General features: G+C 42.0%; 2 protein-coding genes across 3 annotated transcripts; both read left to right on the forward strand.

The window, feature by feature from the left end:
• The first annotated feature begins 11,573 nt into the window (after positions 1-11,573).
• Positions 11,574-13,137, forward strand: LOC144710303 (Ribosomal L29 family protein). Its single transcript, XM_078584034.1, has 2 exons — positions 11,574-11,970; positions 12,798-13,137. The coding sequence occupies exons 1-2, from the start codon at positions 11,650-11,652 to the stop codon at positions 12,969-12,971; spliced, it is 495 nt and encodes a 164-aa protein (XP_078440160.1). The 5' UTR covers positions 11,574-11,649; the 3' UTR covers positions 12,972-13,137.
• A 3,028-nt stretch (positions 13,138-16,165) lies between these two features.
• LOC144710217 (ubiquitin carboxyl-terminal hydrolase 3) lies at positions 16,166-23,553 on the forward strand. 2 transcript variants are annotated; one of them, XM_078583922.1, is made up of 7 exons: positions 16,166-16,263; positions 16,345-16,630; positions 19,944-20,060; positions 20,183-20,281; positions 21,083-21,259; positions 22,111-22,292; positions 22,873-23,553. In XM_078583922.1, exons 2-7 carry the CDS (start codon positions 16,508-16,510, stop codon positions 23,264-23,266), a joined length of 1,092 nt encoding a protein of 363 aa, XP_078440048.1. In that variant the 5' UTR covers positions 16,166-16,263; positions 16,345-16,507; the 3' UTR covers positions 23,267-23,553. The 2 variants fall into 2 exon arrangements, with proteins under 2 accessions (XP_078440048.1, XP_078440047.1); XM_078583921.1 differs by having other exon boundaries at positions 16,187-16,630.
• Positions 23,554-24,957: the final 1,404 nt, after the last annotated feature.

Here is a 24,957-nt window from a genome sequence, read left to right on the forward strand (position 1 = left end):
AAGGCTTACCACTTAGAGATTACTTGGAGTTTTGAGGTGACTCCGGGACAGACTACCTACCTCTGCAGAATTCACAGATTTATGTCCTCTACGAACCGATGCCATCCAAGTCAGTCAGTTCTGGTTGTTATGCAGATAAACTTACACCGGACGAATTCGCAGTTTAGCAGCGCGCCGGTCTTCATCATTTGCTTAAATTTAAGTAGCATTCTCCAGGGAAGTGGAAGTTGTTTCAGTATATTGGAGATTACTTGGAGTTTTGAGGTGGCTCTAGTATAGAAAGCCTCTGGGAATCCACAGGGTTGTGTCGTCTAGGGACCGACGTCATTTGAGACAATCGGTCCCGGTTGTTATGCAGATAAACTTGCGCGGGCCGAATTTGCAGTTTAGCAGCGCGCCGGTCTTCATCATTTGCTTAAATTTAAGTACCATTCTCCAGGGAAATGGAAGTTGTTTCAGTATATTGGAGATTACTTGGAGTTTTGAGGTGGCTCTAGTATAGAAAGCCTCTGGGAATCCACAGGGTTGTGTCGTCTAGGGACCGACGTCATTTGAGACAATCGGTCCCGGTTGTTATGCAGATAAACTTGCGCGCGCCGCATTTGCCGTTTAGCAGCGCACCGGTCTTCATCGTTTGCTTAAATTTAAGTAGCATTCTCCAGGGTCGTGGAAGTTGTTTCAGTATATTGGAGATTACTTGGAGTTTTGAGGTGGCTCTAGTATAGAAAGCCTCTGGGGAATCCACAGGGTTGTGTCGTCTAGGGACCGACGTCATTTGAGACAATCGGTCCCGGTTGTTATGCAGATAAACTTGCGCGGGCCGAATTTGCAGTTTAGCAGCGCACCGGTCTTCATCGTTTGCTTAAATTTAAGCAGCATTCTCCAGGGTAGTGGAAGTAGTTTCAGTATATTGGAGATTACTTGGAGTTTTGAGGTGGCTCTAGTATAGAAAGCCTCTGGGGAATCCCATGGTTGTGTCGTCTAGGGACCGACGTCATTTGAGACAATCGGTCCCGGTTGTTATGCAGATAAACTTGCGCGGGCCGATTTTGCAGTTTAGCAGCGCGCCGGTCTTCATCGTTTGCTTAAATTTAAGTAGCATTCTCCAGGGTCGTGGAAGTTGTTTCAGTATATTGGAGATTACTTGGAGTTTTGAGGTGGCTCTAGTATAGAAAGCCTCTGGGAATCCACAGGTTGTGTCGTCTAGGACCGACGTCATTTGAGACAATCGGTCCCGGTTGTTATGCAGATAAACTTGCGCGGGCCGAATTTGCAGTTTAGCAGCGCACCGGTCTTCATCGTTTGCTTAAATTTAAGCAGCATTCTCCAGGGTAGTGGAAGTAGTTTCAGTATATTGGAGATTACTTGGAGTTTTGAGGTGGCTCTAGTATAGAAAGCCTCTGGGGAATCCACAGGGTTGTGTCGTCTAGGGACCGACGTCATTTGAGACAATCGGTCCCGGTTGTTATGCAGATAAACTTGCGCGGGCCGAATTTGCAGTTTAGCAGCGCACCGGTCTTCATCGTTTGCTTAAATTTAAGCAGCATTCTCCAGGGTAGTGGAAGTAGTTTCAGTATATTGGAGATTACTTGGAGTTTTGAGGTGGCTCTAGTATAGAGAGCCTCTGGGGAATCCCATGGTTGTGTCGTCTAGGGACCGACGTCATTCGAGACAATCGGTCCCGGTTGTTATGCAGATAAACTTGCGCGGGCCGAATTTGCAGTTTAGCAGCGCGCCGGTCTTCATCATTTGCTTAAATTTAAGTAGCATTCTCCAGGGTAGTGGAAGTAGTTTCAGTATATTGGAGATTACTTGGAGTTTTGAGGTGGCTCTAGTATAGAGAGCCTCTGGGGAATCCCATGGTTGTGTCGTCTAGGGACCGACGTCATTTGAGACAATCGGTCCCGGTTGTTATGCAGATAAACTTGCGCGTGCCGAATTTGCAGTTTAGCAGCGCGCCGGTCTTCATCATTTGCTTAAATTTAAGTAACATTCTCCAGGGTAGTGGAAGTAGTTTCAGTATATTGGAGATTACTTGGAGTTTTGAGGTGGCTCTAGTATAGAAAGCCTCTGGGGAATCCACAGGGTTGTGTCGTCTAGGGACCGACGTCATTTGAGACAATCGGTCCCGGTTGTTATGCAGATAAACTTGCGCGGGCCGAATTTTGCAGTTTAGCAGCGCGCCGGTCTTCATCATTTGCTTAAATTTAAGTAGCATTCTCCAGGGTAGTGGAAGTAGTTTCAGTATATTGGAGATTACTTGGAGTTTTGAGGTGGCTCTAGTATAGAGAGCCTCTGGGGAATCCCATGGTTGTGTCGTCTAGGGACCGACGTCATTTGAGACAATCGGTCCCGGTTGTTATGCAGATAAACTTGCGCGGGCCGAATTTGCAGTTTAGCAGCGCGCCGGTCTTCATCATTTGCTTAAATTTAAGTAGCATTCTCCAGGGTAGTGGAAGTAGTTTCAGTATATTGGAGATTACTTGGAGTTTTGAGGTGGCTCTAGTATAGAGAGCCTCTGGGGAATCCCATGGTTGTGTCGTCTAGGGACCGACGTCATTCGAGACAATCGGTCCCGGTTGTTATGCAGATAAACTTGCGCGGGCCGAATTTGCAGTTTAGCAGCGCGGTCTTCATCATTTGCTTAAATTTAAGTAGCATTCTCCAGGGTAGTGGAAGTAGTTTCAGTATATTGGAGATTACTTGGAGTTTTGAGGTGGCTCTAGTATAGAGAGCCTCTGGGGAATCCCATGGTTGTGTCGTCTAGGGACCGACGTCATTTGAGACAATCGGTCCCGGTTGTTATGCAGATAAACTTGCGCGTGCGAATTTGCAGTTTAGCAGCGCGGTCTTCATCATTTGCTTAAATTTAAGTAGCATTCTCCAGGGTAGTGGAAGTAGTTTCAGTATATTGGAGATTACTTGGAGTTTTGAGGTGGCTCTAGTATAGAAAGCCTCTGGGGAATCCCAGGGTTGTGTCGTCTAGGGACCGACGTCATTTGAGACAATCGGTCCCGGTTGTTATGCAGATAAACTTGCGCGGGCCAAATTTTGCAGTTTAGCAGCGCGCCGGTCTTCATCATTTGCTTAAATTTAAGTAGCATTCTCCAGGGTAGTGGAAGTAGTTTCAGTATATTGGAGATTACTTGGAGTTTTGAGGTGGCTCTAGTATAGAGAGCCTCTGGGGAATCCCATGGTTGTGTCGTCTAGGGACCGACGTCATTCGAGACAATCGGTCCCGGTTGTTATGCAGATAAACTTGCGCGGGCCGAATTTGCAGTTTAGCAGCGCGCCGGTCTTCATCATTTGCTTAAATTTAAGTAGCATTCTCCAGGGTAGTGGAAGTAGTTTCAGTATATTGGAGATTACTTGGAGTTTTGAGGTGGCTCTAGTATAGAGAGCCTCTGGGGAATCCCATGGTTGTGTCGTCTAGGGACCGACGTCATTTGAGACAATCGGTCCCGGTTGTTATGCAGATAAACTTGCGTGCCGAATTTGCAGTTTAGCAGCGCGCCGGTCTTCATCATTTGCTTAGATTCAGCTACCACCCAGCAGGGCACTGGTAGTAGTCTCAGTATATTTGAGATTACTTGGAGTTTTGAGGTGGCTCTAGTATAGAAAGCCTCTGGGAATCCATGGTTGTGGCGTCTAGGGACCGACGTCATTTGAGACAATCGGTCCCGGTTGTTATGCAGATAAACTTGCGCGGGCCGAATTTTGCAGTTTAGCAGCGCGCCGGTCTTCATCATTTGCTTAAATTTAAGTAGCATTCTCCAGGGTAGTGGAAGTAGTTTCAGTATATTGGAGATTACTTGGAGTTTTGAGGTGGCTCTAGTATAGAGAGCCTCTGGGAATCCATGGTTGTGTCGTCTAGGGACCGGCGTCATTCGAGACAATCGGTCCCGGTTGTTATGCAGATAAACTTGCGGGCGAATTTGCAGTTTAGCAGCGCGGTCTTCATCATTTGCTTAAATTTAAGTAGCATTCTCCAGGGTAGTGGAAGTAGTTTCAGTATATTGGAGATTACTTGGAGTTTTGAGGTGGCTCTAGTATAGAGAGCCTCTGGGGAATCCCATGGTTGTGTCGTCTAGGGACCGACGTCATTTGAGACAATCGGTCCCGGTTGTTATGCAGATAAACTTGCGCGTGCGAATTTGCAGTTTAGCAGCGCCGGTCTTCATCATTTGCTTAAATTTAAGTAGCATTCTCCAGGGTAGTGGAAGTAGTTTCAGTATATTGGAGATTACTTGGAGTTTTGAGGTGGCTCTAGTATAGAAAGCCTCTGGGGAATCCACAGGGTTGTGTCGTCTAGGGACCGACGTCATTTGAGACAATCGGTCCCGGTTGTTATGCAGATAAACTTGCGCGGGCCGAATTTTGCAGTTTAGCAGCGAGCCGGTCTTCATCATTTGCTTAAATTTAAGTAGCATTCTCCAGGGTAGTGGAAGTAGTTTCAGTATATTGGAGATTACTTGGAGTTTTGAGGTGGCTCTAGTATAGAGAGCCTCTGGGGAATCCCATGGTTGTGTCGTCTAGGGACCGACGTCATTCGAGACAATCGGTCCCGGTTGTTATGCAGATAAACTTGCGCGGGCCGAATTTGCAGTTTAGCAGCGCGCCGGTCTTCATCATTTGCTTAAATTTAAGTAACATTCATAAGTGTGATGAAAATTGATTGTCAGAAAATATTGAAAAAAATCATATCAAGAGGAAAATACACATTGATAGATGCATTTTTAAGTTTGTATTTGAATTTTGAACCTTTTCTGATAATGACTTTGGTGGCATATTAAAATTCCTTTTTAGTGTGTAACTAGGTTGACGAGGATAGAGTTTGTACAACGTGATGAACAATGACAATTGCTTTGAAACATTGGCATCGATGTCCTAAGATGAACATAAATATGCCCATAAACTCGAATTGCTCGATTAAACAACAAAATTAGGAAATTATCTATATTTATGGTTGTTATGATCAATAGATGGATGGTTAGATTACAAAGATATATAGACCAAGAAAGAAGAGAGGGGAAACATAGATAAACGGATAGATTGAGAGAGAGATGCATATACATAAGTGGACACACACATAACAACTCTGGTGAACTAAGAGAGAAAGAAGAGAGTGGACACATAGATAAACGGATAGATCGAGAGAGAGATACATAAGAGAGAGGAAAGGTGATATCTGGGGAAGATTAAGAGATGGATAGATGGATAGAGATTGAAGAGATAGATACATAGAGAAAGGAGAGAGGGGAGAATTAATATGAGGAAGATTCAATAGAACATACAGATCGATATAGAGATCAATAGATGAATGGTTATATTACAGAGATAGATAGACCGAGAAAGAAGAGAGGAGACACATAGATACACAGATAGACAAAGAGAGAGATGCATATACATAAGTAGACATATTGATATGTTACTGAAGCGGAACCAAGAGATATATAGAGAGATTGGTGAGATGAGAGATTTGAGGGATGAGATCTCTCCCGGAGGAAGAATCAATAGAATAATACATAGATTGCAGGGATAGATAGAGCAAGATAGAAGAGAGGTGACACATAGATATACGAATAGAGAGAGATATATACATAAGTAAGAGAGAGGGGAGGATATATCTGAACTTTGAAGAACCAAGAGAGATAGATAGATGGATAGAGATTTCAAAGAGAGGAGATATCTGAAGAACCCACTAATCTGAAATTCTGAATCTAGCAAAAGTCATTCTCGAGGAATAATCAAGTTAGATAGATAGATAGATGGATAAATACACATAGATGGATAAGTACCTTGGGCTTGGGAGCGTCTTCTTCAAAGGAGAGCGCGAGAGAGAGAGGGAGAGGGAGAGGGGAGGGAAAGCAAAGGAGAGTGACAGAGAGCGAGAGAGAGAGAGAGGAAGAGGGGAGAGAAATCAAAGGAGAGCGAGATGGTCATAGAAATTTGCACATTCGCACCGCACAAAGGTTTGTGCAGAGCGTGATGCAAATGTGTGGATTTTCTGTGCGACAAGCACCGCACAATCGCACAAAAAAGATTCAGCCGCACAAATGACCATCTCTACTATTGGGGAGAATAATGCATGATATTGCCAAAATAATTTGTGATAGTGATTGCACTCGATAATAAAACCAGAAATGATATTTAAATATGTTCTTTGAGATTTATGATTCATACAATAACATTTATAGTTTCTTTATAAGCATAACTTAAGGGTCAAATCCGTGTAGCGCAGGTATTGAAAAAAATAATTTCATTTTATTTATATTTTTAGGATTTTATCATTTTAAAAATTAAATCCTAATTAATTACAATAAACGAGTGAAAATAAATTCAAAATATTTTTAAAAAGGTGAGAACATATTTGTCATAGCTAACCTAATCTATAAAAAAAGTATTGAATTATTTTGGGCATTTTATCGAATATCATTGTAAGGAAATACTAATCAATTATAATTAAATTATCGTAATTAATGCTTTATAGCGCCGTGTAACCGTTGATAGAAGAAAACATGAATGTAGTGGAGTGGGTCTAAAAAACACTGATGCTAATAGTGACAGAAATGACAATGGATACATGTCGACAACGAGACAGAATCGAGTGATGGGATTACAATGTTAGTCAATACAATGGTGGAAAATGAACCGTAGAGTCATTGATTGATAATCACAAATAACTTGATAATTTTGACCATATGTGTTTATTTTCATTCAATTTTTCATAAATTTATGTTATTAATCATTATTGTGATTTATTAAAATTGATCGTATGAAGTTCATATTTTCTCGATTCTATGTTGTTTTAACATAATTTTTTGACATTGATTTATTAAATAATTTATTTTCTAAATCATAAAATAAATATTCAGATTTATTAAAATATTTTTAGTTGGTTATTATATTTTTATAATGAAAATTAGATTTTCCTAACATTGAATTCATAAAGAAAATAATTTCATAATTGAAAAAATTGAATTTATTTAGCATTTAAGGAGTCCTTTGAATTTTTATGGTAATCCAAAAATCCACCAAACATATCATGTAGAGACAATATCAGATGGCTCATATTGCACAAACTTCAGATGAACACATCTATCAATCCGGAAGAAGTTTTGGGCTGAAGTTTTCTGGGTAGACCATCTTCACCTCCTATGTACATTCATTAGTCTCTCCATTATTAAAAACATAGGTGCATTTTAAAATTAATCGTGATTAGGTTTATTGGAGTGATTAGCCAATTCGAAATCTTGTTAGGGTATATTTGCACTCCAAGCGCGAAAGATTTAAGGAGTGACAGCTAGCTCGAGACTCATGAAGAGAAAACACTGCTCAGCCCATTGGGACATGCAACAATGAGTTAGTGTTATCTTCATCTTTTTTTACTCGTGTCTTTGTCCTTTTTCATAGATCATTGTTACCGATAGCATAGGTCACCTCAACACATCTCAACTCTAACTACACCACTTTGTCGATGTGTATCTGACTCCATCTCCATTGCGACCAGCAAAAGTAAAGTCACCTTCATTCTCCCTACTAAATCACCTGTTGGTGTGTATCTGCAACCATTGCCAGGACAATTCTATTCCACTCAATCCACTTGCTCAGATTCTCGTCACACAACGCTATCAAGGTGTTGGTCCAGTTAACTTAGTTATATTTAATTATTGTTCCTCGTTAAAAAAATCCCATTAAAATTCACAACTATATTTCATACATATAGGAAAATTAATTTCTATCCATTTTAGAATGATTTTGAATTATTTTCACTATTTTTAATAAATTTTTAGCTAATTATTAATAGTATATATAAATAGAAATTAAAGTTAAAATTCACGTTTTCAACACTTGCTCCCTATTAATTCGACCCTTACTCACTCTACACATTAAAGGAAAAGTATAAATAGTAATGTATAAATAAAAAGCCTTAAATGGGAGATGTTTATTATTTAAAACTCTTTTATCATATTATCCTTCCTTCAATCCTTTGCTCATGAAACACATCTCCCATTTAAGGCTCAAACAAGATTTAAAATGAGCAAATCATTTTATTTTAAATTAGAAGCAAAATGAAATGGTGCATTTTTCCATGAATAGATCTCATGGGATAGATGGACATAAGAGAGAGATATGGAACTGCCCTCAAAATTTTAAGAATAAATTCCACCAATATCATTAGATATGCATTTTGAGGTTGGAGAAGTCTAGGTTGTTTGTTATTTCTCTTGCCTCAATCCCATTATGGATAGTCAACATTGTGGAAAATCTTAAAAAATCTAAGGATTCAAATCAAATCTGTGCTTAAATAACACTTTCAAATAGATTTTGTCATGTGTATCTAGAAAAAGGGAACACTTAAAAAGGGATTGCGAACATTTAAGTGTCTTTTCTCTTCGTCAAAGCACATTTTCTCATGGGCACAAACACATTTATAATGACTCAGGTGGCGACGGCGTCAACGCATCATCTTCGGACGCACCGCTGTCGTCAACCGAGACGTCCCGCATCCAGACTCGTCGCCAATATCAACTGAAGAACCATCGTGATAAAGACCAAGTCAACACACTGGCACCAGACGGATCGGCATCAGACGCGTCTCCACTTACACATGACATGCCCCGTGTCATGACACGTCGTCAACGCCAGATCCAAAACTGCCCCTTGACGTGACACGATAACATGTCATCCACTTTATTTTATTTCTCATATTTTCTCTTTCCACCAAGGTCTATACGTAGGTCAAAGTTGTAAGAAACACAGTGAATTTTCTTTTGAATTGAAGTTTTATTCTTAAAAAAAAAAAGTTTGCCCTAGTGGTCCCCTCCCGAGCCGCCGCTGCTACCGTCAGATCCAGAAGTGCCCCTTAACGTGACACGATAACACATCGTCCACTTTATTTTATTTCTCATATTTTCTCTGTCCACCAAGGCCTATATGCAGGCCAAAGTTGTAAGAAACACTTATGACTTTTCTTTTGAATTGAAGTTTTCTTCTTCAAAAAAGAAAGTTTGCCCTATTGGTCCCCTCCCGCGCCGCTGCCGCTACCGCCTCTTGCAATCGCCGCTGCCGCCGTCGAGGAAGGACCACTCCTGCCGCCCACCCGTTGACTGACCACCACCCTCGCCCCGCGCGCCCCGCTGCTCACGCTCGCCGCGCGCCTAGCTGCTTGCGCCCGCCGCGTGCCCGGCCGCCCGCGCCCCTCGGCCACCCGTTCCTGTCGTGTCCCGCCTGCTCGTGCCCGCAAAGTCCTCGGCCGCCAGTGCGCCCCAGTCGTGCACCAGGATGCCCTCGCAGCCACTGGTCGCCGCGCATACAGTTGGATCTGTGACACCCTATCGAAGCGCATGTCAATCGTCCTGCCAACGACGCGTCAAGAATTTTCCGCAGCCTCTTCATGCACTATCGACTGCCGAGGTACTTCTACACTCTTTGGTACCGTGTTCTTCGTCCAGTATTCTTCGAGCGTTCATCCACCACCATGGGATTAGATTTGTATTTTGAATCTTCAAGCGAATAGATTGAATAGGCCTTTGAATCTTCTAGCAATCGCCCGTTCGAAGTCATTGATTTTGGTGCTTTGCATCACCACGGTGATTGCAAGACAGTACTCCCGCCCTCGACGAGGAGAGGGGCTGCACCATCAGTATTTTCACCGGATTTAATTTTTGAACTAGACCGTGTGATTTGTGGTCTGTTTTATCCCATCACCCCTAGTTGTCCTAGAATCCAGTTTCCATCATCACCTAGCTTCGTCACATCTAGTCATCATGCATCAGATTCAGTGCACATACTAATCACATGGAGGCACACCGTGATCCTATGGCTGTTTGACTCAAGATGTGCTCCAATGCCCCTTCAGATTTATCAACCTACATGCAACATCGGGAGATGTGGTATATAGCATGGGGTCTCCTTACCCTATGTCGGCACGACCCTTAGTCAACATGTGACTCACAAGAGATCGACATTGTCTCCGCATAAGTTGTCTCTTAGGAGCTAGATGAGTGCCATCCACCGAACATATGCATAGGGTACGCATGATATCAAAGCATGCTCACAACCAGTTATGACACTTCTGGTGCTATTGTCTCGCAATATGGGACTCACGCCTTGTCGTCCCTAAAGTCTGGTTTATCATTTAGCACTATTTTCCAATATTGATTTGAAAATAACATTATTTTCTGAAAGGTCTTGGTTCCAGGATTGAGTATTGTGACTATCTTTCCTTATAGTGGAGCAAAATATAGATGTTTCTGCTTAGCATAACCTTAAAAAATAATGAAGAAATGATTAAATGATGGTATTAATTCAAATACAAATCATTATTTCATGGAACACAAGTAGCATTGTTCAGTCCAGCAAGTTATGCATTCAGAATTTTATGGAATTACTATCATGCATCAAATCCCTCAATTGGACAGTCCATAAAAAAGATCCAGAAAAAATAGAAGTTAATATTTTCAGTTTCCATCCATCCATACACTCATCAAAGACAACACAAAACTTCCAACACATAAACACATAACTTTACCTCCAAAAATGTACCCAAACTATATTATACATGGAATTAAGAACATGACAACATCTCAATTACTGAATTTCACAAACAAGAATAAATTTTTTCAGGATTAGTAAAGTAATTAAGATAACGACCTAACACAAACAGGATCTGCTCTACAGGCTTGCACAAGTCCAGTCGACGAGCTGTGATCTACTCACAAAGCCCAGGTTGATAAAACACAAATAAAGTAATCACCTCAAGAGATTATCCCAGCTAGGGAACGACAGGTTGGGGACGTGATGCCCCGGACGTGATGGGACGGATGACGATCCATGACGGACGGTGACGTGATGAAAGTTTCGTCACGTCACCATCCCGTCACACATCTGAGGATTTCGGAAAAATCCGTTACGTACGTGTCACCGTCATGATTTGCGGCGTCCCCGTCACGTCCTCGTCACCAGACGGCGTCACCGTCACGTGTGACGGGAAAAACAACGATACGGAGGAGAGAGAATTGGAGGGGCATATCTCCTATTGTCTTTGGACGGCATCCTTTTGCGCGCGCGAATTAATGCAGGGATTTTTCTGCAAAAGGCCAAGAAATCAAGCTAGCGACATCACGTGGCGAAATCTCGGCCGTCGAAAAGCTTATATCTAACGATTTTTAAGCTTTTCTGGTCATTTTTAAAAATCCGTCACGGCAGTCATCCGTGACGGCCGTCCATTCACGTCACTCGTCCGAGGCCCCCTGTCACCGTCGCATCACCGTCGCACCCAGTTCGTCTTCCGTCACCATCACCGTCACAGGCCCCTAATTTCGTCACCGTCACTGTCACGTCATCCGTCACGTTGCCGTCACCATGAAGTGTGACGGCTGCCGTTCCCTAAATTCCCAGCTAGATGGCAACACCAGTGCAAAGCTCCCACAAAAGAGCATCAATCAATCAATCAAACCAGCAAGTCCTGATGGGGGTGCAGCAATCGGACGGTCAGGATTGGCTACTACGGTGGTCCCGAGGGAAGAGAGAGGTTTTTAGAGAGATGTTCACCAGCAGCAAGGAGAATAAGAGCGTTATCCTTCCATCTTCTGCTCTTCTTCTTCTTCTTCCTCGGCTCTGCGCTTGTCGAAGCTCTCCAGCAAGATGCTGAGGTTGTCTCTGGCCCAGATGCCCACCGGCGTCGTCGCTCCATCGCCAAGAACAAGCCCAGTAGCTCCAAAATCGTCTTTTTATGGCGCCCAGCTTCGCTCTGTGGCGCCTGTCCAGGGAAGAAACCCCATTCGGACTGGGATGGTGGTCATGATGGCGAAGAGAACGGAGGAGTTGAAGGGTATCCGGGAAATGACCACGGAACAGATCAACGAGGAGGTGATTGACCTCAAGGGAGAGTTGTTGATGCTCCGCCTCCAGAAATCCGCCAGGAACGAGTTCAAGAACAGCGAATTCGGGAGAATGCGCAAGCGGGTAAGGGTTTCGTCGCGTCTTTGATGCGTGGATTTTTGATATATATTTTTTTTGAATTTTATCTGGAAGTCCCGGTGGAAAGATTTTATCCGGGTACGCAGAAATCTAATCAGTCTGCCTTGAAAAATTCGTAAACTTCGATATTGATGCCGGAAGAGAGTTTGAAGGTCTCTGTATGTGTAATTTTTTTAGCTGAAATCCTGATTGACTGTGAGTTCTTTCTGTCTTGAAATTGAGAAGTCGGTTAATTTTCTTGGATTAGAATTCTTTCTTTCTTATTCATATTTCTGTAACATTATTCAGTTTGTGAGGAACTGTGTTCACCAGGATACACTAGTGGCGGAGAATTGTCTGGAAAATTGTTTATCCGTTGCTATTTATTGATTTCCATTGGTATATGCTTAATAGAAATCTGATGATTACAAAACTGTAGAAATGTGAAGTGCCGTGCATCCTTGTTAATTCATCAGATGAGCACCATCCACTCTGAGATTAATCTTCTGCATAGTTTCATTTCCTTTTCTTGAAAATCCCTTCATAGGGATACCCTTTAAACCGAAGCAACCCCTTTTAATTAAAAATCCTAAATTTAACTTGCGCAGTCACAATTCCATCTGCTTGCTAAAGAAATCGTAACATCATCACAGTTCGTCTCTATTTTCAGGAAAAAAACTCAGAGTGACGAGCATTTGGTTCCTTTTTAGATTTTGTTTTTGAAAGAAAAGAGGGAAGATCACCGGAAATCGGTGATAGACCCAATGCTTTTTAGATTTTTAATAGTTTCTTAATTATTTTTTGCTTTACCGGCTTTGAATTTCTTTTCTCAGGTTGCCAGAATGCTGACGGTAAAGAGGGAGAGGGAGATTGAGGAGGGAATTAATAAAAGACTTTCAAGAAAACTGGACAGGAAGTGGAAGAAGAGCATCGTCCCAAGGCCGCCGCCATCGTTGAAGAAGAAGCAAGAAGAGGAGAAGGCGGCAGAGGCTCAGAAATCCTCCTGATCTAGAGCTGAGTTGAATTTTCAATTCTCGATGTTCTCTCCCATGAACACTGAAAATTTGTGGGAAATACCCCTTTTTGTTTTTCACCACCTCTATTTTCTCGGAAATGTCGTCTCTGTTTCTCTTTTTCAAATAGTATTTAAATATTCTTAGTGTTTTTCTGTGATGAACTATTTTAAATAATTACTGATTGATCAGGAGGCAAAAGCGGCACCAGTGCTGAATTAATTTTCCATCTTTGTCAACTCATGCAGAATATTCCTTGTTGGTCTGTACCCGTCATGATTTAAGGATTGGGTTTGGGTTTTCTTGCTGTTCTCCCTCTAGAAAACTCGGAGATTTTGTGGGAAATTCCTGTTTACTTTTTGATTTTCCTCATTATCATTTTCTCGGATATGTGCTTTCCCTATCTGATGAACTATTCTAAATAATTACTAATTAAACAGCAGTTAAAAGCATCCCCAGAACTTAATTGATTTTCCATTTTTTGGAAGCTCATGCGGAATCGCTTCACGAAACTTTGAAAGATTCTGTGTTGATCTGTACCCGTTATGATTTAAGGATTTGGGTTGGGTTTTCTTGCTGTTTTCTCTCTAGAAAACTCAGAAATTTTGTGGGAAATCTCCCTTTACTTTTTGATTTTCCACATTATTATTTTCTTAGACAAGTGCTTTCCCTATCTGATGAACTATTTTAAACAATTATTAATTAATCAGAAGGCAAAAGCATGGCCATAATTGAATTGATTTTCCCTTTAAGAAACTGTGAAAAATCCAGATTTGATCCGTACCCATTATGATTTAAGGACTTGGGTTGGGTTTTCTCGCTGTTTTCTCTCTAGAAAATTCAGAAATTTTGTGGGAAATCTCCCTTTACTTTTTGATTTTCCACATTATTATTTTCTCGGATAAGTGCTTTCCCTATCTGATGAACCATTTTAAACAATTATTAAAGAATCAGAAGGCAAAAGCATCGGCATAATTGAATTGACTTTCCCTTTAAGAAACTGTGAAAAATCCAGTTTTGATCCGTACCCATTATGATTTAAGGACTTGGATTGGGTTTTCTTGTGGTTCTCCTCAAGAACACTAAAAAATTTTGTGTTGGGATTACTTTTTGATCTTCCACATCACTATTTTCTTGGATAAGTTTGTTTTTCTGATTTCGTTGGCTGAGGAGTGAAGAGGGCCCTCATCGACCTCTTGCAATACTTCAAGAACTGGCCTGGAAAATAAAACTCTGTCAACGTGGGTTGGCGCTGACTTTCCAAAGATACAATCTTCTTACAAATCCAGGAAGTTGCAAGGATAATCGGCAATTAGGAGTTAATGACCAGATAAAGTCTGATTAAATTACAACAAAATGACGGGTAAGGATCCAGGAAGTTGTATAAATTTCCTATTTATTAGATTTTTCTCCCGATGAACTCTAGAGAGAGAGAGAGAACCCATGAGAGAGAGACCCCATGAGAGGGAGAACCCATGAGAGATAGAGAGCACAAGAGAGAGAGCGTATCCATGAGAAAAAGAGAACAATTGAGAGAGAGAAAGAGCATCCATGAGAGAGAACCCATGAATGAGAGAGAACCCATGAGACAGAGAAAGAGCCCATGAGAGAGAAAGGGCATCAATGAGAGAGAGAACCCATGAGAGAGAGAAAGAGCCCATGAGAGAGAAAGAGCATCCACGAGAGAGAGAACCCATGAATGAGAGAGAAAGATCGTCCATGGAAAAGAGAGAACCCATGAGAGAGAGAGAGAACCCATGAGAGAGAGTATCCATGAGAACGAGAGAAAGAGCCCATGAGAGAGAAAAAAACATACATGAGAGAGAGAACCAATGAATGAGGGAGAAAGAGCATCCATGAGAGAGAGAATCTATGAGAACGAGAGAACCAATAAGAGAGAGAAAGAGAGCATAAGAGAGAGAAAGAGCATCCATGAGAGAGAGAACCCATGAATGAGAGAGAACCCATGAGACAGAGAAAGAGCCCATGAGAGAGAAAAGGCATCAATGAGAGAGAGAACCCATGAGAGAGAGAAAGAGCCCATGAGAGAGAAAGAGCATCCATGAGAGAGAGAACCCATGAATGAGAGAGAGAACCCATGAATGAGAGAGAAAGATCATCCATGGGAAAGAGAGAATCCATGAATGAGAGAGAACCCATGAGAGAGAGAGAGTATCCATGAGAACGAGAGAAAGAGCACATGAGAGAGAAAAAGCATACACGAGAGAGAGAACCAATGAATGAGGGAGAAAGAGCATCCATGAGAGAGAGAACCCATGAATGAGATAGAAAGAGCATCCATGGGAGAGAGAGAACCCATGAGAGAGAGAATCTATGAGAAAGAGAGAACCAATATGAGAGAGAAAGAGCATCCATGAGAGAGAAAGAACTCATGAATGAGAGAGATAGAACCCATGAGAGAGATAGAGCCCATGAGAGAGATAGAACCCATGAGAGAGAGAAAGAGCCCATAAGAGAGAGAGAGAACCCATGAGAGAGAGAAAGAGCCCATAAGAGAGAGAGAGAGAGAGAGAGAGAGAGAGAGAGAGAGAGAGAGAGAGAGAGAGAGAGAGAGAGAGAGAGAGAGAGAGAGAGAGAGAGAGAGAGAGAGAGAGAGAGAGAGAGAGAGAGAGAGAGAGAGAGAGAGAGAGAGAGAGAGAGAGAGAGAGAGAGAGAGAGAGAGAGAGAGAGAGAGAGAGAGAGAGAGAGAGAGAGAGAGAGAGAGAGAGAGAGAGAGAGAGAGAGAGAGAGAGAGAGAGAGAGAGAGAGAGAGAGAGAGAGAGAGAGAGAGAGAGAGAGAGAGAGAGAGAGAGAGAGAGAGAGAGAGAGAGAGAGAGAGAGAGAGAGAGAGAGAGAACCAATGAGAGAGAAAGAGCCCATGAGAGAGAGAACCAATGAGAGAGAGAAAGAGCCCATGAGAGAGAGAAACCATGGGAGAGAGCATCAAAGAGAGGGAAAGAGAATCCATGATAGAGAGAGAGAGCCCATGAGAGAGAGTGAGAGATCATATTTCCTCCTGTGCAAAACCATCGATAGCGTGGGCGACGGTTCAATTAGACATTCCAAAAGACAAACTTTCTACAAACTCGTCAAAACAATCATCAATGATAACCATCAAATTAGGACTCGACGACCAAATAAAATCTTATTAAACTACGATGAAATGACGGGCCAGGCACAGGTACAAAGTCTCCATTTTTGGGATTTTCTCCCCCACGACGCAGAAACCCGATAAACTCCGGGGCAGGAGACGACGGAAGTGCAGACCCATTTTCTAGAGAGAGAGGTAGAGAGTTCTAGAGAGAGAAAGAGAGTAAACCCATTTCTTTCTCTGCGAAATTATCACGAGTTCATTCGATGGTTGCAGCAGAAGTGGTCAATCAGTTGATGGGTTGATGCAGCGGATCGAATAGGAAGAAGGGTATACAAGAAGAGTAAGAGTGGATTCGGGGGGCTTCGTTCTTCGGTCAGTGATTGGGGGCGCAGCCTGGCTTGAAGGGCGAAAAGCGAAGGAGAAGGGAAGAAGGTGGATGGTAATGGGGGCCGCGGGTTCTAAGCTCGAGAAGGCGCTCGGCGAGCAATTTCCCGAAGGCGAGAGATACTTTGGCCTTGAGAATTTCGGAAACACTTGCTACTGCAATAGCGTCTTGCAGGTCGACCGCTCAATCTGTTCAACCGTGCTTATTTGTTTATTTTTTCTTGCGGTTGCGTCTTCTTTTGATGATTTTATTGCACTCGTCTTCATTTAGTCTCGGTATCGGTAGAAATTGGATGGTCATTGCTATTCGTTTACGTCTGATTTTGTTTTTTTGGTTTCTTCTCTATCCTGAATTTCGTTCAGATAATGGAATTTTTGCCCCCAAACTCATAGAGTAACTACTCGATCGGCTAAAAGGAGGGCTGAAGTTGTTCTCATCCTATTCCTTGAAGATTAAATTGAAAAGATGATACTGAATATACTCCCTGTCGTTTCAAATGCTTCAACTAGAGGTTCAAGATTTCATTATTGTGGCTGGAGAATAAATAAAGAATTTCAGGGAGAACTTGCCGAACACTTTGGGATCAGTGCTTTATTTACTTATTGATTTTGGTTAAAAGGCTTTATCGTGACTGTTCATTGATTTAATGAACGATACTTTCATTTTCCATCTTCCAATCTTCACCCTAGAAACTCAGGTCATCCTATCATCCTATGTTCATTCAAGGGTTATTCCATAATTTAGCTTTTTTTTCTGTAAAATACTCCTTTCTCAGCGATCATGAAAATTTCTTATTGAGGTAACTGATGATCACAAGGAGTGAGAGTAAAATCTCTATCCGAGGGACTGGATTTTCTCTACCGCTCGACTACAATCTCTGAGTGGGCCTGAACTTAACATGGCGACCACAGCTTTCGGCTCCAAGTCAGTAGGTCAAAACCCACTTTCACAAGGCTAGACCTCATTTTGAACCAATTTTCACCAGCCCAGAGATCGTCAGTTACCTCAGGTGGATAGATAGACTCCAGTCCCTTGCCCACTAGTTTGGTCAGGAGAAAGTATTGTATGGGTTCCTTTGAAGATTTCTTTTGCTTTAGACATACCTTGCTGTACCGAGCCTTTGGTGCAGGTTTCTCTGATGGCTGTCTGGCCTTGGTAAAACTGTGCTCCCCTTCAATTGGTGGTGGAAGAGGTGACTGTGAGTATGCCCATGATCAGAACAATCAGAGGTTACCCTGATCAAGTTCTCTGGAAGATAAATTAGATCTGGTTCATATTCAGTAATCTCAGAATCCCAATGCCCTTCATTTCTGGGGCCCTCAGTCCCCTTCCCGATTTTTTAAACTCAAAGTAGCAGGTTTTTTCATCAAATGTGACGTCTCTAGTGACATAATATTTCTTGTCAATGGGATCCTATAATCTATTGCCTTTCTGCGCCGTCGAGTAGCCAAGGAAGACACACCTCGGGGAATGATGAGCCAGTTAGCTCACGTTGGAGATTGAAGTATTCTACTCATAAAAAGACCTTAAGCGGTAGAGTGGATCACTCTGGTACTGATCCAATATGCTTTTCTATCTCCTCAATAGGGCTTTCCCCCTTTAGGACCTTGGAGGGCCACTGGTTAATTAAATGCGTATCAGTTAGCAAGGCCTCACCCCAGAGAAAGTCAGGAGCATGACTGTGAACCATTAATGCCCGAGTAGTGTGGAGTAGGCTCGGTTTTTCCTCTCAGCGAACCCATTTTTTGGGGTATGTTACCTCTGGATGTTTCATGGATGACTCCTTGATCCCCAATAAAAAGGTTTGAATGTCATGATTCGCATAAGCTTTAGCATTATCTGATCTAAAGTGTCGGATCGCTAGGTTGATTTTTAATTTTATCATCTTGAAGAAATTAATTATGATCTTTGTAGATTCTGACTTGTGGGTCTTTAAATAGACCCAAGTCATTTGTGAGCAGTCGTCAGGAAAAGAAATGTACCATTGCTTTCCCCACTCGTATCTTCTTGGTTGGACCCTAGATATCGCTGTGAACCAATGCGATTAGTGGAAGAAACCAATGGAATTCAGGGGAATAGCTAACACGAGTGTGCTTAGCTCTCTGACAGGTATCACAAATAAAATCCAAAAGTTATGGGCACAGGAGATGACTGAGGAAATAAGCGTTGCAAGGTAGGAAATGCTTGATGGCCAAGCTGATGTAGTAAAATTACCCTCTTGGTGCTGGGTGTAGTAATGTGGAGAGCCTTTAGGATCTGCTGTAGCTCTCATACAGTTTCTGGCGTTCCATCATATCATATTATCACTGCCTCTCTTCCGTGAGGAGCCTTATCTGCCAGCCTGTTATCTAGCATATTCAAATGCACTTGTATCACCCTTGGTCAAACTGATCGACTTCGTGACCTGGAAAATGATGTGAGATTTATCATTCTGTTTGAAGTGAATCTGATGACTCAATTCCACGACTCGTTAAAGGAGAAAGTCGTGAGAAGCGACAGCATATAGTGGGGTTGATGTGCCTAACAGCCAGCCTTTAATAAGAGCATCAACTTCCACCCAACTGTCATGTAACGGGGTGGAATATCTAGGATGTATCTCAGTGGGGTGTTTGAGCTTGCGACGACCAAGGAAGATTATCTTCGCATAGCCATCCCAATCCAGTAGATTAAACCCTTTGGCTTGTACAACTTAGGTACTTAGGAAGTACAAAACGTTTTGCTCTTAGCTGAAGAATAATTGGTACCTGTGACAGAGAGGGTGATGTGGGTCTACAGATCACTTTGGAGTTGCGTCCATTATCAACCAGAGTCTAATGCTCTTTACAGGAGCTCGTTCTAGACCACTTAGAGGGTTAGGCTCTATAGAGGAGCTCTCAATCACGAACAAGAAATGGCAATGAAGGCCATGATTGAGAAACAGGCTGTAGATAAGAGTCGTAAAGATAGAGAGTTAACACCTGCAGAAGAAGCTCTGCTACAATGATGGAATCCCTGATACCAATCAGAAGTAGCCGGAGATGAGTGTGCAATGGAGATTCTTTGGGCAGAAAGCAAGAGAGGGCTTGAGCAGCATGAACAATAAAACCTTCCATTTTATTCGTTAGGGAAAGTACCTGATTTATGTTGCATATCGAGTTTGATTTATGTCGCATAACATAGTGGGGGAAAGTATCCTAAGATCCGAGTCTAGGTAATTACAACGATCATGTTACTAGATGTTACCTAATGTATACGAACAAATCGTAAAAGGACAGGGTTATAGACGAAAGTGGGAAAAAAAACTGTAGATTCTAACTCTTTGAGTCTGCTGCCATCACCTCTTATTTTGTTTCTTAAATATATGGTGGATTCTCTTTTTTTGTCTGCTATTCAAAGCCACGATTAAAAAGTGACCTTATTGCTTTTTCATAGATCATGTTTGCATTTTCTCAATCTCTATAACCGAATCTAATTTAGGTTGGGCTTATTTTTTCCTTTCATGGAGAAGGCTCTCTATTTCTGTGTTCCATTTCGAGAGAAATTACTCGAGTATTATGCAACCAACAAGGGCACAGGAGATGCCGAGGAGAATCTTTTGACTTGTTTGGCCGATCTGTTTTCTCAGGTACTCAATACATCCATCTTTACATTCTAAAAAATAAAGCCGAGAATCAGGGTTTTCCCCCACTCTGTTCATTTGGGCTTCTTATGCAATCTGCTTTATGCGTTATTGGTTTTCTTCTGCAGATTAGTTCGCAGAAAAAGAAGACTGGGGTCATCGCTCCCAAGCGGTTTGTACAGAGGGTAAAGAAGCAGAATGAGCTCTTTCGTAGCTACATGCATCAGGTATCATCCCCTTACAGGGACAGTCAGGGAAATAGATTTATGCATGTAGATCTTTGTAGACATTTTTGATCCATCGATTGGAGATATGAATTGTCATTTTCATTGCCGTTCATCCAAGCCCTAACATGGAAGATGATGAATTCGTCGTTGTGTGCGAGTGGATGATGTTTTGTCATCAAGATTGTCATGTGGTTTTCACAATTCGTCTTCGTCATTGACCTCATCCGCCAACTGTTGATGCAATTTATCATCAACCCATCATTGTCATTCGTCCAACCCACACATGGATCACAGTGACGGTGAATTCATCATCGTCTGTGAGTGGACAATGATCTTTTGGTCATCGGGATCATCATCCAGTTTGCATGATTCATCATCATCATCATCCTTTCAGAAAAAAATGATACCTCTTCTTCATTGTCCTCGTCATCCAATGGTAGTAGATGATTTCATTATCATGATTGTTATTGGCATCCATGTAAACCACCGATGGATGTTGATAATGATGACGATTTTTTCATCATCTGCAAGTGGATAATGGTGTTACACCCTCTAGATTGTCATCTGATTTCTGAGATTGGTCATTGTAATTGTCATCATGATCGTCATCTAACCATTAATGACGATTTCATCACCATCATCGTCATTCGTCCAAGCCACCTGTGGATGATGATGATGGCAATGAAAAAAACTAGAGACTACTACTTTCTGATGCTTTTGTGAGGGGGCCAGACTCAGAAGTAGTAGAGTTCTCTGTATTATCTTGCTGCTGCTTAATTCGTCCTCTCACTATTCGAACAGGACGCCCATGAATTTCTGAACTTCCTGCTAAATGAGCTTGTTGACATTCTGGAGAAGGAGTCAAACGCCTCCAAGAGCTCTCCTGGAGCATCGTCATCTTCAGAAAAGCTCACCAACGGACCTGCAAATGGTGTCAAAAAGGAACCGCTGGTCACATGGGTTCACAAGAACTTTCAGGTTAGCCTTCTCTTAAACTTCCTTATATGGTTGGGAGACGATGGTGAAGGACAATGATGATTGGAGAAGATGATGGATTCATTATCTTCATTGTCTTTGGCATGTGAATCGCAAGAAATATGTGAAGTGTATGGCAAACCCAGTAATAAAAGTTTCAATGGGGACCAGAGCAGGCTACCATGAGACAAAGAATCAGTAGTTTTTCGTTCGTAAGGGAACAAAATGAGTTCACATTTAATTTTACTCTTTGGTCAAGTGAATAAAGGGATAGAGTTTTATGGTCCGAATTCTGGGAAAAGAAAAAGTGATGAGCTTATGTCCTAAATACGATGACAATGAGGATGACGATAGACCGATCACAAGATGCCTATGTGTTGATAGGAGGCATGGCAATCTCCCCTCCATTGTCAGTGGGCAATGACTAACTCAGATCTTCATCCCCAAATTTCATCTTCTGTTTGTGGTACAGGTTAACTGACGAGGTTATGGGGGGATGATAACGAGTAAGTGATGGGATGATGATGAATTAATCATCAAGATGATTTTATGAATGGCAACGTCGCTGCTACGGGTGGCAGACATGTTTGATTCATCATCATCATCATCGTCATCAGCAGCCCCAAATTTTGTAACCATATTTGGGCCACGGTGAATGACAAGAAAATGAGGGGATGATGAGGAGGAGATGACATGACGACGATGAATTCATCATTGAGATGATTGTATTGACGACAATAATGACAGCAATTTTTCATCGTCATCATCAAGGAACAAGCTTAACCCTTCAACAAGCATAGGCATTGGTGATGGGCCTTGACGTTGACTTTGGCTTTGATCTTTATCTATGGAAGGGAATTTTGACCAACGAGACTAGGTGCCTGAGATGCGAGACCGTGACAGCAAGAGAGGAGACTTTCCTTGACCTGAGCCTGGACATCGAACAGAACAGCTCAATCACCAGCTGCTTGAAGAACTTTAGCTCCACAGAGACCTTAAATGCCGAGGACAAGTTCTTCTGCGACAAGTGCTGCAGGTCAGGAACGACCCATTAATGTCTTCTTTTCAAGCTTATGCCGAATTCCAGTATTTTGGACTGAAGTGATTTTTATGTATGGTTTCCGAGCTTTGAAATTCTTTTGTTTTCCAAATTTTCTTTATGTATGGAGTGAGTACTGGAAAGGCAAAACCACTACTGTTCAGATTTGACTATTCCCTAGTCTGGAAAAGATGAAAATTTGACTGCAGGTGTTGAAGTTTTCACCATTTTGACCTTCTTGTGTTGGTTGTCTGGCTTTCTAATAATGAATTTTGCCTTTACTTATATCTTGAACTGATTGTTATTCATAGTTGAGATTTTCATTCTTGATCAAAGATGATCAATTCTATCTTCATTATCTAATCTTGCTTTTTTTTGCCTTTCTAGTTTTCAATCTTCAGTTTGGACCTCTCGATATCCTCCCATTACCCTGCATTATTAAATTTTTTCTCTTGATAAAAAAAACTGACAATCTCCCGATACTCGAATATCTTTCTTCTGGGTTTTGACAGTTGACTAGTTATGGGTTAACCCTTTAATTTTTTGGGACGTTTGGCTGATATTTTGTGTGGGGCAGCCTGCAGGAGGCACAAAAGAGGATGAAGATAAAGAAGCTGCCCCACATTCTGGTGATCCATCTGAAGCGGTTCAAGTATATGGAGCAGCTAGGCCGGTACAAGAAGCTCTCATACCGGGTGGTTTTCCCCATGGAGCTTAAGCTAAGCAACACAGTGGATGACCCGGACTCGGAGTTCTCACTCTCTGCTGTGGTAGTGCACGTGGGCAGCGGGCCCAACCATGGGCACTATGTCAGTCTTGTGAAAAGTCATAACCACTGGCTCTTCTTCGACGACGAGAATGTGGAGATGATTGACGAGTCTGCGGTCCAGACCTTCTTCGGCTCGTCACAAGAGTTCTCCAGTAACACTGATCACGGCTACATCCTCTTCTATGAAAGGGTGAGCTCTTGACCCCTCCTCTTTCTCTCACTTCTTTTTCTTCTTGCACTTCGTCATCACCATCACCATCACCAACATCATAATCACCACCGCCATCTTCTTCTTCTCCTGAATTCTCCAACTTCTCATTCTTCTTCTTTGTCTTAGTAGAGAGGGAGAAGTAGGAGAGTTGCTTTGTTTGATAATAAGGGGAGAGAGTGTAAATTGTGTGGAATCCAGAACGCAGTTCTTGAAAGAGAAAGGCAACATGATACAAGTTTGCTCTCTTATTTTTTTATTTATTTTAATTTTCTAGCCAAGTGACATCAGTGTTCCATGTTAGATGATTTCTTGTCGTACTATAGATATCATGTTTGATTGCAGTAAAAGATGAAGGCATTTATGGCGGGGAGTTATGAGTTCTCAGTTGGTTTGAAGCTCCACTGAAAAATAAATCAAAGTTTGATCCGTGCAATTTAGTGATTTCTCAGCTTAAAGGTCTAGTGAACCACAATTGCTTAACACTCGTAGACTAGAAAATCCTTTTCTTCATATAAAAATAAAATAACAATATAGAGTTAGGCTTAATAGTTAATTACTTCATTATTCTAATGATTCCAATACTGCCTCCACTGTGTTGAGAATGGTAGTAAACAAGGAAAAGTGTTCATATGCCAAAAATGTTGCAATATCTCTTACTTTCCTTAAGGACTGACAGGCCTGTTTATGAAATTTTCAACTCTCTCCTCCGACTGGAGGTTTGTAACAAAATATGAACGACGGAAAATTTTCTTCACTTCATATGATTCATAAGTTGTACCTCATAATAATGGATATAGTATGCCTTACAGAAAATATCTGAATTTGATCTATCTGAATTATTATGCCACTTATGAAGTGATAATCAATTTCAATGTGTTAGGTTTGCCTGAGTATGACTTAAGTGAGAATTGGGCCAACCATCATAATTCAGCTGTAGAATTTGCCAAAACTAGATATTCAACCTTCCCAAGGGATATTGGAACTACAACTTAGGTTTATAGTTTTCCACCAGGTTGACATATCTACCCAAAATATGTAGAGTTCAGTTACTTTTTTTTGGAGTCAGTTCAAGCATTTAATTTCCAAGATTCTTTTTGAGACGGCAGACTCTGCAATAAAGATCTTGAAGATGAAGTTCAAACACTTTATGCATTGATTGACTGAGTTTGCATTTGTACAGGTGATGCAGAGCCTTAAAGCAGTAAGTGATGCAGGATGACTAGGATTGACATGGGTAGGATAGGCTAACTCGACTAGGGATGGAGAAAACAGACCTTAAAGCAGTAAGTGATGTCGAACGTCATCCGGGACATCACCCAGTCGGCATCGAGTATGATGGCTCGGTACCGATAAGTGATGGTGGTATCGAACGTCGATGGTGTCGTCGTTCGACGGGTAACCCTAACGGGTCGATATAACTACGATGCGAAGACGAGTGAATGCCCACGTGTCGTATGTGCAGGCTCCGACTCGAGGGAGGCGCCGAGCTCCAAGCTAGGATGGGGTCGCCGGGTGATGGCGACGCTGGCCTCTCGAACCTCGTCAGAGCGACAAAGGCGTCTACGACCGAATGGCTTCTATCTGTAGGGCTTGCACGTAACAGACGTACTGGCCCGTACCGGTAAGACACTCACATAGTCGTAGTTTTCTCTCAATTTGTCTCTCCCACCTACCTAGCCCGA

The sequence above is a fragment of the Wolffia australiana genome, chromosome 12, assembly GCF_029677425.1.
Source record: "Wolffia australiana isolate 7733 chromosome 12, ASM2967742v1".
Classification (NCBI taxonomy): Eukaryota; Viridiplantae; Streptophyta; class Magnoliopsida; order Alismatales; family Araceae; genus Wolffia; species Wolffia australiana.

Excerpts from the sequence above, each read along its gene's own strand:
- LOC144710303 (XM_078584034.1), top strand. The coding sequence starts at position 11,650 with ATGCTGAGGTTGTCTCTGGCCCAGATGCCCACCGGCGTCGTCGCTCCA. Across the intron at positions 11,971-12,797 it reads TCGGGAGAATGCGCAAGCGG|GTTGCCAGAATGCTGACGGT; the intron begins GTAAGGGTTTCG and ends TTCTTTTCTCAG.
- LOC144710217 (XM_078583922.1), top strand. The coding sequence starts at position 16,508 with ATGGTAATGGGGGCCGCGGGTTCTAAGCTCGAGAAGGCGCTCGGCGAG. Across the intron at positions 16,631-19,943 it reads ACTGCAATAGCGTCTTGCAG|GCTCTCTATTTCTGTGTTCC; the intron begins GTCGACCGCTCA and ends TTCATGGAGAAG. Across the intron at positions 22,293-22,872 it reads TTCTGCGACAAGTGCTGCAG|CCTGCAGGAGGCACAAAAGA; the intron begins GTCAGGAACGAC and ends TGTGTGGGGCAG.